Below are 13,911 nucleotides of genomic sequence, written 5' to 3' on the forward strand. Positions count from 1 at the left end.
GGACTTGTAGATTCTTGAGAAATGAAATGATGTAATAAAAGCAGTATTTTAGGAAATTTAATCTGAAAATTGTATGCAACTAGTGGATATGGGAGGCAATTGTTTAGTCTTTTTCACCATTACATCCCCAGCACCTATTGTGGTGCTCATAGGAGCTCAACTTGTATTTCCTGAATGATCAAATGTGAAAGAGGCTGGGAGGTGTTGGAGGAATATAAGCATGAAGTAGTAGGGCCATGGACCAGGAATGAGTAGTGGCAATGGAAAGGAACAGGTATTTCCTGAACACATTTGAAAAAGAGAAATACTCTAATTTCCTATTCAAAATGCCCATTTTTAAAAGTCACTTCACATTAAATATGAAACAAATTTTCTTAATGTTATAAACAGTGGTTATGTTCTCAGACCCCCTCCAACTATTTATAATTACTCTAAAATACAGTCCAACCTAAATACACCTATTATACATAAGTAACATTTTATAGGATTATTTCCAGGAGATAAATTTTAAGTTCCAAGTTGTAGGTGATTATTCCAGTTATCTATTGTTATGTAACAAATTTTCAAAATTGATTGCCTTAAAACAATAACCATTTTATTACATCTCATGATTCCATGGGTCAGGAATTTGGGCAGGCCTCAGCTGGGTGATTCTTTTGCTCCAAGGGTACCAACTGGGATTACTCACTGGTACTCAGCTGGTGGGTGTGCTGGTCTGGACTGTACAAGGTGGTTTCCCTCACAAGTCTGGTGCTTGGGTGGGGATGGCTGGAAGGCTGGGATCAGCTGGGTTCTACTGACTCCAGCATGGTGTTCTCAGGGTAATTGCTCTTCTCATGTGGCATTTCAGAAGCCCCTGCAAGAGTGTTCCAAGAGAACTAAGTGGAAGCTACAGGCTTCTCCTCACGCAGTTTCAGATAGCCTGCAGGATCACACTTCTGTCACCTTGTACTGCTTACAAGTGAATAAAAGGGCCAGCCAAGAGTCAAGGAGAGAGGCTACACAACAGTGTGATCCAAGTAGGCATGGTTTACTGGAGGACATTCTTTGGAGGCTAACTTCCACAGTGGAGATTTAATGTTCTAAAACTGTATAGGTGGGGCTTCCCTGGTGGCGCAGTGGTTAAGAATCCAACTGCCAATGCAGGGAACACAGGTTCGAGCCCTGGTCCGGGAAGATCCCACATGCCACAGAGCAACTAAGCCCGTGGGCCACAACTACTGAGCCTGCGCTCTAGAGCCCGTGAGCCACAACTACTGAGCCCATGAGCCACAACTACAGAAGCCCGTGCGCCACAACTACTGAAGCCTGCAGGCCTAGAGCCTGTGCACCACAACGAAGGGTAGCCCCTGCTTGCCCCGCTCACAGCAACTAGAGAAAGCTCACGCACAGCAACAGCGACCCAATGCAGCCAAAAATAAATTAATTAATTAAAAAATAATCTGTATAGGTGAAAGTATCACTCACATTTTCATAAGAAAAAGTTATGTTGATGAGTCTCAAACTATACCCTCAAGGAAACCTACTGTTTCACTGCTAATGTTGAATAATGGTGGTCTTTTCTAGATTTGGAAGAAAAACCGAGATGAACCATTTTTAAAAAATTCTATTTTCCTAAGAAAATATTTCTTAAACCCTTTTGCCTGCTAGTCCTCACTCGTGTGATAGGGCAATTATTAGCAATATTTTGGTTTTGGGAATTCCCTGGTGGTCCAGTGATTAGGATTCAGCGCTTTCACTGCCATGGCCCAAGTTCAATCCCTGGTCAGGGAACTAAGATCACGCAAGCCACGCGGTGCAGTCAAAAAAAAAAAAAAAAAAAAAGAAGGAAAGAAAAAAGAAAAAGAAAGATTTTGTTTTTCACATAGCCTTCTTCTCCTTCCTGGTTCTCTGCAGTCAGGCCCTTTGTGCCCCCTCGCACAGGAGAAGTGTGTATGTCAGACCTGAAAGCAGAAGACTCTTGCAGACACTTCCCTTTCTGGATTGTGTTTTCATAAAGCCTGAGCTTCCAGAATCTGTCGTGCAGGAGGAGGGGAAAGGCGAGAGTCGAAAGGCAACAAAAGGACCTTGAACAGCAGAGGTTCCCAGAGCTTCACGGCTTCGCCTTTCCACCCACCTCCGTCCCCTCGCCAGACCCGTGAAACCTCCTGAGTCACTTCTTTGGATCCTCTACGGAGCAGAATCTGAAAATCACTGCTCTGGAACCATGATTCCTCAGCTCTTCTGAGTTGGGGAACAGTCGGGAATGGTGGAACGGAGGTTGAGGAGCTTCAGATACACAGATTCCCGTGTTTCTCTTCTGCACGTAGAGGGGCTGAGGGAACGACAGGTGCTCGGAACTTTTTTTTTTTTTTAAATATTTATTTATTTTTGGCTGTGTTGACCCTTCGTTGCTGCACTCGGGCTTCCTCTAGTTGCGGCGAGCGGGGGCTACTCTTCGTTGTGGTGCACGGGCTTCTCACTGCAGTGGATTCTCTTGTTGTGGAGCACAGGCTCTGGGCGCGCGGGCCTCGGCAGTTGTGGCACACAGGCTCAGCAGCTGTGACTCGTGGGCTTTAGAGCGCAGGCTCAGTAGTTGTGGCACACGGGCTTAGTTGCTCCGCGGCATGTGGGATCTTCCTGGACCAGGGATCGAACCCGCGTCCCCTGCATTGGCAGGTGGACTCCCAACCACTGCGCCACCAGGGAAGTCCCGCTTGGAACTTTTTAAGCCTGGGAGTATGGAAGATTGCTGATGCTGGTCATCAAAAATGGAGAGCTGAGTAGTAGCACTCAGTATTGGCAGGGAGCAGAGGATAATTACTTTCATCTCTGGAATGCTAAATCGGAGGTTAAGGTAGAGCATTCTAAACAAGGTGGCCTAGAAGCAGCTGGAGAGATGGGAATGTCACACAGGTGAAAAGGTCAAGGCTGTAGATAAGAGATTCCAACAACTGTTGAAGAAGTGAGTTCGGAGAGAAAAGAGCAGAGAGCTGAGAACAGAAGCTTTATGAGACCCTGCTACGAAGGATGAAAAGTGGTGACCCACCTGCCACGTCAACCTCCTGGAGTGTCTGTTGCTTTCTTACTGAAAACGTTGTTCTCTAAAATCACAGACTATCAGAAACTGCCCCTTGAAAGTACATCAGTAAGAAGAAAACATCCCACTCTTGCCGAAGAGTCGCAGGCACAGAGAGGCAGCCTTGACTGATTTCTAAGCCAGGTGCAGAGCTGCGGGTAAGGGGTTTCTGGAGACAACGTTCCACATCTACCTTAACCTTGTAGTTCCAAGGAAACGAGACTTTGGGTCCACTTGTAGTCCAGACATGATGCCACTCACAGCTCTGCTTTGTTGGGACCGATCAAAACACAACTTCATTTAAATTTTACCTAAACTCCACACTTCCCCGAAAGTCCTGTAACAACTCCATCTTTTTCTGTGTTTGGTGAGATGCCCCAGGGCTCCTTAGATGTGAACTCTCCCCCATTACCGTGGATCAATAAACCTGAATCTGTGGATTCTAGATTCATTTCTGGGGGTATTAGGACGATCGGGCGAGGACAGAGAGCATGGGAGGCTTTCACAGTACACTCCTCCATTTCACAGACAAATCCTGGGGACCAGGAGAAGGGTTTCTAGTTGTCTTTGCAGGTCTTCCGTCTCTACACTCCAGGTACCGAGACTGACGAGTTCCATAACGATTATTACGGGGTCACTGGGACCCCCAGTTCCCCGAGGGCCTTCTCCCACCTCACCCTACTGTTCCACATTTCTTCAGCACCTTGTATTCCTCAGACGAAATCTCCTTTTTCTTGCTTTGTCCTGTCTTCCCAACCCACTCTCTCGGGAATGAGCGACCGCTTGAATCAGAAGCCAGGTACCGCCCTTCATTCAAATCTTCCTTTTTCCGGCAAAGCGCTCTAAAAAGGTGGGCTAGGAATAAATGTATTTCCAGACCAAATAGAAAGCAAACACTTCCCAACAGGAATATAGTGTTTTACTTAAACCACAACATCAAGCAGTCTTAACAAGTCCCTTGTACTCTAGAGGAAATAAAGCTAGCGCTTCAGCCAACTCCGGCGAATCCTCCGCCGGGGTCCACAGGTCCCTCTGCGCGTGCGCGTCGGGAAACTTGGCCCTGCGACCCCGGCTCGGAGCGGCGGCGCGGGCGCGGATTGGTCGCCGGGGTGCCGGGCCCGCCGCGCGTGCGCAATGCTCCTCCCGCCCCGCGCCGCCCCTCCCACCGCCCGTCGCCAGTCTGCGGCCTCTGGAATGAGAAGGCGGTAGCCGGCGAGCCGGCGAGCGGACAGCAGGGCGGGCCGACGGTGAGCGCGGCCTGCTCTCTCCGAGGAGGAAAGAGGAGGTCGTGTTCCCGGTCTCCGGGATCCCCCAGCCCCGCAGCCTGCCCCGCCGGCGAAGGAGAAGCTGAGGAGCCGCCGCCGCCGCCGCCGCCATGGCTGCCATGATGGGTCGGAAGTGAGCCTGCGGGCGACGGTGCCGGCGCGGGCTCTGCAGCCCCGGTCCCGGCCGCTCCGCCGGGGAAGCGCGACGCAGCGGACCGCGGGCCCTCTGCCTTCGCGACCCCAGCCCCTCGGCTCGGCCCGTTTCCTTCAAGACTAAGCGGCGGGGAGTGGCTCCCGGCCTCCGACCCCGGCAGCCAGGAAGATGGCGGACCCGGCCGAGTGCAACATCAAAGTGATGTGTCGCTTCAGACCGCTGAACGAGTCCGAGGTGAACCGCGGCGACAAGTACATCGTCAAGTTTCAGGGAGAAGACACGATCATGATCGCGGTGAGTGCCCTTGGCCCCCTCCTTCGGGCCCGGCCGCTCCTGGAGTTCAGGGAAGCGGGGAGCGAGCTTTGGGGGCCCCGATGGCCCCGGGGAGGGGCGCGGCGCCTCCTCGGGTGCTCTTGGGTCGCCCCGCCCTGGTCTGCGGCGCCAGCGACGGGAAGCACCCGCCCTGGGTCCGCGGCCCTCCCGCACCTGGGGTGCGCGCGGGGGGGGGGCGGTGCGGGGCGCGGGTTGCGGGCACCGGGGCCGGCTTCCGTGCGCGTGCGGGTCCTGGTGCAGGTGCTGTCGGGGGGTTGCGCCGCCGCCTCCCCCCGACTTTCCATTCGGGCGCGTTGAGCTCTGAGACCTGCCCTCCATACCTTAAATAGTCATGATGCGTGGTCTTGGGGAAAGCCGTATGCGTTAGACTGCATCGTGTCCCCTGCGGGAGAAGGGAAACTGCACCAGGCGCAGTTGGACCCGTGCCCTGGGTGGTCGCCCAGCCCGCCTTCGGGTTTACAGTTACACACGGCGGACGGGGAGGGCTGCGAAAAGAAGTAGGTGTCTTTTGAACTCGGAGCGCTCGACTTCGTTTCGTCTTGCATCGGATCTGGCCGATTCACGCTGGGTTATAAACGAGTCTCACTCTCACTGGGTTTTACGGGGTAACGGTATGGGAAAGAGTGTTCACTCTTTTGTGTGTATATCAAAGTATTACAACAGCAGTCTTTTTGAGAAAAAGGTAAAATTGGACCAGTAAGCTAGGTTTCTTGTTAGTGTCAGCTTCCTACGTCTACAGTCAGGAGCTACCTTGAAGAACTTGATAATGCCGAGGATGGTGAGATACTGTCCTTCGTAGTATAAACCGTAACATGACTAGAGTTGGCGGATCATTGTCAACTTCTCAGAGACCAGAAAGTAAGGTGGGGTTGGTGTCTGTTTTTGTTTTTGTTTTTGTTTTTTTTGAGGTCTGATCTCTGGTATTGAAAGGTCTCTGAAAATAACATCCCCAGCTCACGGAGATTAAAATGGGTGGCAAGATACTGCCCACAGAACGGTGAGCTGTGACTGGAAATGAAAGTCATCTTTCTTGGTGATGCCGTCTGGCACAACTTGCTTCTACATTGCTGTCATGCTACCCAGTTTTAACGTTGACTTTTTCTCTAGTGGTAGTCCACATTTGGCATATGTTTGGATAGTTTAATTTGGAAACCGGACAAAGGGATCACAGGAGATGGAACATGGAAGATGAAAAGCATTGACATGTAAGACAGAACTCAAGTTCTTTAGAGTTTTTATGTGAACGTTTCCAAAGTTCGGCTCTAGAATATGAATGTCATAGCTCCACGTGGCTCAGGAGGATTTTGGCAAACAAGTCGTTAGGTTCCCAACAACTGCCAGCTACTACTGTGTGAGGACTGTCAGGCTGGTTCTTTGTTAGCAAGTCCACAGAAAAACTCAGGCTATAAATGACATCACGGTGAGGCCAAGAAAAGTTAAGCACGAAAATAGTCATCCTTTTCCTTTAGGGTGATAATATTGTACGTGCGTGGAATCAGAGGACGCTTGCAAGGCCTGGGTTGTTAGTTGGCAAACACTGGTAGGCTGCTAGTTTCTCACAGAGTTTTTATGATTATTCAGCCTCTCAACAGTGGTTCAACATCACGGCTGTCTTCCTTTCAGATTTGTAGTAAGAATATCTTATTTCTTCAGATTTTTTTTGTGTGCGTATTTACACAAATCTATAAGTATTATCAAGATTTATGTGTTGGAATGATAGAATTTAGGATTCACAAAATGTTTTATGATTAGGTTAGAAGGCAACCTTCTAACGCAGGCCAAATATGACATAAGATATGAGGAAAGAGTTAAAAGAATATAAACAATTACCACAGGAATTATAACGTTTATTTTAGGTTGTTTCCTTTTAATTTCTTTACTTAGGTTTCCTTAACATTTAAATAAATTTAAGTGATAATATTAGAAATCATGGGTGAGTGATTTGAGTTGTGAATCAGTAATGAACAGTTGGCCTTTAGATAAACTGGTAAGCATTTTAGTCGTTTGTTTTTGTTTTTTGTTTAAGTCTAAGCAAAAACACATTACAACTGAGTGTGATACAGCTTTAAAAAGTGTAAGGCAACATGTTTAATTCATTATTTTCTGAAACCAATCTTTTGCATATAGTAAGTCATTAATTACTCTGAGGTCTTTTTTTTTTTCCAATTTTTTAAAGTGCTTCATTTTATCTTTTTAAAAAGTTGTCTGGGAATTTATAAGGGCAGCTAGGAGGAGTGGAATTAGAAAATCTCTAGGTAAAAGTCATCTCGTGGTTTATTTTGTTCATTTTACAGGATCCTGATCCTGATTCAAAGTAAATAGTTTAAGAAGGAATTGCTGCAGTGCAGCATTTAAAATTAAATTATCTTAAACGATTTTACAACATTTTGTACACAGCTTTCTGGTTAAATCAAAATTTAAAAAATAAGTATTTTAGTTTACAGTGTTAACTGAATTGTGCGTATAATCAGTGCTCACGTAGGAGATAATTTTTTAGGATTCTGATTTTCCTATAAGTTCAGTTTCCAATATTTTGTGCAAACTTTTTTCCTGTTACTCATATAATCAGGGATTTTAATGTAATGTGACCCCATGGCAATGTAATCTTGTAGTGTTTCTCTGTGCTTTACAGCCTTTGTACAGATTTTTTTTTTTGTAATTAAGTGCTCAGTGAAGTGCTATAAATATCACATATTGAATGAAATAAATGCATTATTTTTTGAACAACTTTGAATGATACAGCTTTGCTTTAGATATGCAAACTTGTTATCCACAAAAACTGGGGGACCAGGGCAACACCTGATATAGTTCAAAGGAGCCTGCTGAAAACACCAAATAAAAAAATCAATAGAAAAGGTTATTCCCACATTTATTTGTGCATCATGAAAGTGGAACATGCATATTTGCATCGTTAAGCATCTTTACTAATCATCATTCCTTATGTGGTATACTGTAGAGGCTGACGGAACCCAAAACAGGCTGTTGTAGTTCATTGAAGTTAGACCCAGTTTCTTACCTCTAGCACATCACGATTTCCCCTTTCAAATGAATGATGATTTGGTGTTTGATCCTGATTACCTTAAATACGAAAATTAATAGAGAAGGAGCCATCATAATATACCTTTACAGTTGTGGAATGTTCACCCATAATCTATCTAAGGAATCTAACTAAGGAAAATCTAATATGATGTAATCCCATGTGATCTGAAAATCACTATTCAGAATTCCAGAGAAAGACATATTCCTGCCAGAGGGTGTCCTTTGTAACCAAATTTGGTGTTCAGCCTGGTCCGTGCAGATTCAAATAGGAACCACTTCACTTAAGAAATCTAAGGTAAGGGCTTCCCTGGTGGCACAGTGGTTGAGACTCCACCTGCCAATGCAGGGGCACGGGTTCGAGCCCTGGTCCAGGAAGATCCCACATGCCGTGGAGCAGCTAGTAAGCATGTGTACCAGCCACAACTACTGAGCCTGCACTCTAGAGCCCACATGCCACAACTACTGAAGCCGGCGCACCTAGAGCCCGTGCTCCGCAACAAGAGAAGCCACGCAATGAGAAGCCTGCGCACCGCAACAAAGAGTAGCCCCCGCTCGCTGCAACTAGAGAAAGCCCACGCGCAGCAACGAAGACCCAACACAGCCAAAAATTAAACAAACAAAATCTCCCCTGCAACAAAAAAATATTATTTGCCTTATTTTGGAGAGATGCAGTTGTCACACTATTACCTGTTTTTTGTTAACTTGTTTCTTGCAAGTAAAATTAAAATTAATCATGAGTTCTTTAACCCTAGAAGCTGTCTCCATTTCGATTTAGTTAACATTACTTGATCACTTATATTCGATCCTAGTATATAGTTGTTTAGCTTAGTATTCAAGAATCTATCCAGCCTTATCCTCTATTATTTTTTGAACCCTACTCTCTGTACTAATTAATATCATTTCTAAAATTGTTACTCATTTACAATATCTGATACCTTATAGGTGCTTAATAAATGTTTGCTGGATAAATGAAGAGGGAAAATTACTTTCTTTTTGATAGAAAAAATATTAGTATGGTTTATTTCTGTTATTTTGACTGTACTTGTGTTTGTTTTCACAGTTGTTTATTGTGAATACATCTTGTACAATCAGTGAAACAATAGATTATCTTTTATTAGCCACACCTGTAGATTTGAATGTTAATGTCTCAGAATCTTAGCAAAAGGACACTTTTATGTATGTCGTAGCCAAAGAATAATCAGACATTGAGATGCCTACATTTAATTGATGTCAAAGTGAGGTCATCTGAGTATATCCTTCAGGAATGCTTTCAGCTGCAGAGGGAAAACAAATTAATAGTGGTTTAAATAAATAAGAGGTTATTTTTCTCACATAAGAAGTCTGGAGATGGGCCTTTAGTTCTACTTGCTGACTCTGTTACCCTCTGTCATCCTAAGTTATTGACTTTCCCTCATCGTATTTGTCGTGTTTGCAAGATGGATGTTCCAGTTCCAGAGCTTCATTCCAGAAAGGAGAAAGGGTAGCTTCAGCTGAGGCAGTCCTTTTTATCAGGAAAACAAAACCCTTCTCTGAAACCTCCCAGCAGACCATCGCTTCACTTCATGGTATCTAGAGCTGGGTCATGTGACACTAGTTGCAAGGAGACTCAGATAGCAGGTGGTTAGCTTCCAGCCTGTCTGGTGGGAGGCCGGAAGGGGACAGGGAATTGGGAATGGCTTTGGACAGGCCTTTAGGGGCTGTTTGCGTCATCTTTACTGTTATTCCAAGCTTTGGGGAGGGGAATTGTGGGGTAGAGTTTCTAAAAAGTATGGTCTTTTTCGGCTAAGACCTAGGAAGTATTTGATAATGTTAAGGATTATTTCTGGGGTCGTGACTTTATTTTGGGGCCCAGCTCCCTTCCTTTACTTTAGAAGAGACTAGAGAGCCGTCATACACTTACTTTCAATACCAAGAATCCCCTTGCTCCCTCTCTCATCTTTAGATGCTCACTTTCTCTCTTAGATTACTAGATTGTTCCTGCCAGCATTTAAACTTGCTCAGGTCTTGTCTATCTTAAAAAACAGCTTTCTTTGAGCCACAGCCAGATTTCTGTTCAGTTATCTCCTATTCTTTTTTCGACCTTTTCCAATCTGATCTTTGTGGTTGTTGGATACTTTTCAGTTTTGCTTGTCCTCACAGCTGAATTTGACACAATCACTTCCTCCTTGAAAATTCTTCCTTGACTTGCATGGACATCATAATCTTGATTTTTTTCATTTCATGTCTCTGGCTCCTTCTCAGGCTACATCAGCAGTTCTCTAAATGTGTCCCCAAGATCCTTTAAGGGGCCCACAAAATCAAAACTTTTCAAAATAACACTGAGATGTTACTTGCCTTTTTCACCGTGTTGACATTTGCATTTGATTTTTGCATCCTTGCACTTCAAACTTACAACATCCTTTGGTTTCTTGAATGCTACAAGCTCCCTTCAGCCTCAGGCTCTTTCAGCATCCTGTTCCCAATGCCTGGAGTACTTCCCCACGCTCACCCTCCCTCATGAGTAACATTGAAGAGAATGACGGTGAGCTGGGTGCTTCTTACTCTTCAGTTCTTTAACATCCCTTCTCCAGAGTGTGTCTCTGGCATTCTTCTGCCTTCCCCAGTCTCAGGTTCTCCTCTAAGTGCTCTCATAGCACTTTCGTTATCACTCTGTTGGGCAAGTCGGAATTCTAGTCACTTAATCATTTGTCTGATGTCTGCCCCACTGTTACTTAGGTTCCACTAAAGCAGAGAATGAATCTGTCTTGGTCATCATTCTAGCATGGTGTCCGGCATAATCGGCACTCCATAAATACTTATTAAGTGGATGAACGGTTGAAATGCTGTTGCAGTAAACTGAAAAGCTGAATGGAATAGTGGAAGGAGCCCTGAACCGAAAGACAGGAGATTTGGGTTTGAATTTTAATTCTGTCATTTACAACTTTTGGACCTTTCACGATGCTAATTCCTTACCTGCAAGATGATGTTAGTATTGAAAATAGGGTCTCAATATCTGCCAGAAAAGATACGCATTAAATAAAAATTCACTCAGCAATATGAGTGCCCACCACAGTAGTGCTAATTTCTGTGCTAGGCTCTGGAAATACAACAAAGACTAAAACAGACATGCTTGTTTTTGTGGAGTTTATTCTAGTAGATTTGTTCTTGGGCCCTAAGGTCCTTTCCGCAAAGATTCTGTGACATGAAGTGAGGCATAGTAGGTATCCTAATTTGAAGGTTGAATATATGATGACATCTTTAAAGGAGCTTAGAATTGTCTGTTCACCTTTAATCTGTGTAGTTGAAACCCTTGTTTCTGTTTTTCAGTCCAAGCCTTATGCATTTGACCGGGTGTTCCAGTCAAACACATCTCAAGAGCAAGTGTATAATGACTGTGCAAAGAAGATTGTTAAAGGTAAATATATTTAACCTGCTGAGTTGTCCCAGCAATAAGTCAAATTTTGTTTGTGATCTCTCCTGTTTACCCAACGTTCTCTTTTTCATTTTACGTTCCCTTTCCCTTTAGTTAATTGCAGAGGTTGTTTAAATAATAAAAAGGTCAAACATAGTTAGTAACCTATTGCTCATATTCCATGAACTAATTTATATACAGTACCTATTAAAGGGTGTTATGATAATTATAGTGTTACACACATGTTCTTGGTAGATGCATTTCTATTAGATATTGCCAGGAGAGTTTCTAAGGTAGCAATTGTAGAAACACAGCAGCATGAGGATGAAGACAGAATCGCTAGACAAGTTTCTATAATGTATTAGGAAATGGCAGTCTGTCATTCTCCCATTCCATTGTTATTCCTTCCCCAGGGACTTACCTTGTAGTCAACTGCGAAACCCTTGAGGAATTCAACAGGGGTTGCCAAAGATGAGAAAAGTGTGTACATTCCAGTTAATACTATTAACCTATACTAAGGTATTTTTCAGGTTTATGTTTTCTAAAACCATAGAACCTTAGAGCTGAGCGGGTGTTAAGTGATTATCTGGACTTACTTCCAGTTACTGCAGAAATATCTTACATCAAAGAGATCTTATGATTAAATAGCCATTACTTCGTGAAATGCTTTATATCACTTTTTGACAGGTCTAATTGTTAAAGAGTACTTACGAGATTGAGGCAACATCTGTCTTCCTATAGTGTTCACCAGCGTCGAGGGGTTGGGATTCAGTATCAAGTGGAAGGTTAGGATTAAGTAGGAGCACAGACATTTCATCTAGTAACAGGAGAAAACGCAGAGTTTATGGATAGAAGTAGGTCCATTCGTGTGATGGAAGGAAAATGTACATGTTCTTTTCATATTAATTCCAGTGTGTCTCTGATGTAGGGAGCAAAGTCATCACAGGGAGTGAGGCTGGGAGAGGAGGTTCTAGGAAAAGGTGCAGAGTCTTCTAGCAGGTGTGGAGGTGAACGGATTAGGGAAATGTGGCAGCATTGCCAGGCAACGGTAAGAGCCCACTTAGGTTAGCTGCCAGAGAGTTGAATTTACCCAGTTGTATTTTGCCAGGCAAGTACAAAAGAGGGAGAGAAGGGCAAGCGATGTAGTCGAGAGTGCTGCTAATGGTGAACCCTGGAATCTAAGCTGCCTGGGTGGGGGGAGGCAGAATTTAAGGGACAGTGATAAAAGGTGGTAAGGTTAGTGTGTTATAGTCTCAGTGGAGTCAAAGGTTTTTTGGAATCAGGGTAATAGAAGGAGTAAAAGGAAGTGGATACTTGGTGTTAGGAAGGCAGTGCAGTTAGTAATGAAAGGTCTAGAGTGTGACCATGGACTCGGCATCTGAAGGAGAAAAGGATAAGATCATGGAGAAAATTAGGTTCACGGATCTAGAGGCCAGAGTATCATCTAGTACATGGACATCTAGTAGTGGGATCACCCACTACGTGGACATGAAACCACCAGGAATTACGACAGGTATGGAGTTGGTGAGAGACAGCAGACTGGAGGGAGAGTTAATGGGTGATGCTGTAGACGACTGCAAGAAAGAGGAGCAGGCAGTGTCAGCTTTCGTTGTGAGCATCACAGAGTTTTCCAGATGGGTCTGTCATGGAACGCAGTTATACTACATTCTTTGATTTTGACTTAACTTTTGTCGTCAGTACAGCAGAAGATTGCTTTTTTAATAACATGAAGTTGTTGATTCATGAATTCATGGGCAGTTTAAATGTATGAAACTTTTTCACATCTGCTGCAGCCAACATTAGACCCCAATCCACACTTAAGTATTGGAGTTTTTTTCATCAGGCATAGAACCAGCATTGCACATTTTTTTCATCTGGCATCTGCACAAGGCTTTAAAGTGCAGATTCCATTTTGTTCATTTTAGCTCATAATCCTATTTTGAGTTTTGTTTTTACAGTTGTCTTACAAGGGATCTGAGTTGGCTATCAGCATGTTTTAATAAGTCTGTTATGGTGACAAGGATATTGAAGGCTTTTTTTTGTTAAGGTCTTTATTTAAGCACAGTGGAGTTTGGAAAGTATTACTATGAATCATTTATAAAGTACTTAATGGGCCATGGTTCTTAGCCTAATCTTCTAAAAACGGAATAAGGTTGTTGGCAGTTGTTAAATCATACGTGGTATTTAACCAACTTCAGATTCTCCTACCTGTACAGTTGTCTAGTTCTTAGCTTGCCAACATATCCACAAGAATATGATGAAAAGCTTGCATTCTTTTGTGAAATCATGGTGCATGACTCTGGTGTTCCCCCAAAGTACTGGTTGAGTGACCCAAACAGGAAATGAGATTAGTTCAGCCATAGCTTTTCCTCAGTGAAATTTTGGTATATTTGTCTGAGGTTCCCAGAATCTGTTGACTTTTTGCTTTTTGAAAACGAGTGTAGCATTTACAAGTTAGTCATCTTCTTTTACCTCCATTCCCTGTGGTTTTTGTGAAATTTTTATCCATGGGATGTAATTCTCTTATAACTAGAAACTTGGGCTCATTTAAAACCATTCTTTGGCTATCCTACCCACCTCAACCCCAAAGTCGCTCTCAGCAGTGTTTTTTCTGTTGTTCATTTTGCAGATGGTGTTGTAGAAGACGGTAATACATCGTTTGTTGACATAA

The 13,911-nt window shown here is 44.0% G+C and overlaps 1 protein-coding gene across 1 annotated transcript in view; it reads left to right on the forward strand.

Moving 5' to 3' along the window:
• Positions 1–4,223: 4,223 nt before the first annotated feature.
• Positions 4,224–13,911, forward strand: part of KIF5B (kinesin family member 5B) — a 43,970-nt gene continuing 34,282 nt past the window's right edge. Inside the window, exons 1-2 of the mRNA XM_068562173.1 lie at positions 4,224–4,771; positions 11,156–11,243. Coding sequence (XP_068418274.1) covers positions 4,646–4,771; positions 11,156–11,243 — 214 coding nt within the window. The 5' untranslated portion in view covers positions 4,224–4,645. The remainder of the gene's footprint in view (positions 4,772–11,155; positions 11,244–13,911) is intronic.

The sequence above is a fragment of the Eschrichtius robustus genome, chromosome 1, assembly GCF_028021215.1.
Source record: "Eschrichtius robustus isolate mEscRob2 chromosome 1, mEscRob2.pri, whole genome shotgun sequence".
Classification (NCBI taxonomy): domain Eukaryota; kingdom Metazoa; phylum Chordata; class Mammalia; order Artiodactyla; family Eschrichtiidae; genus Eschrichtius; species Eschrichtius robustus.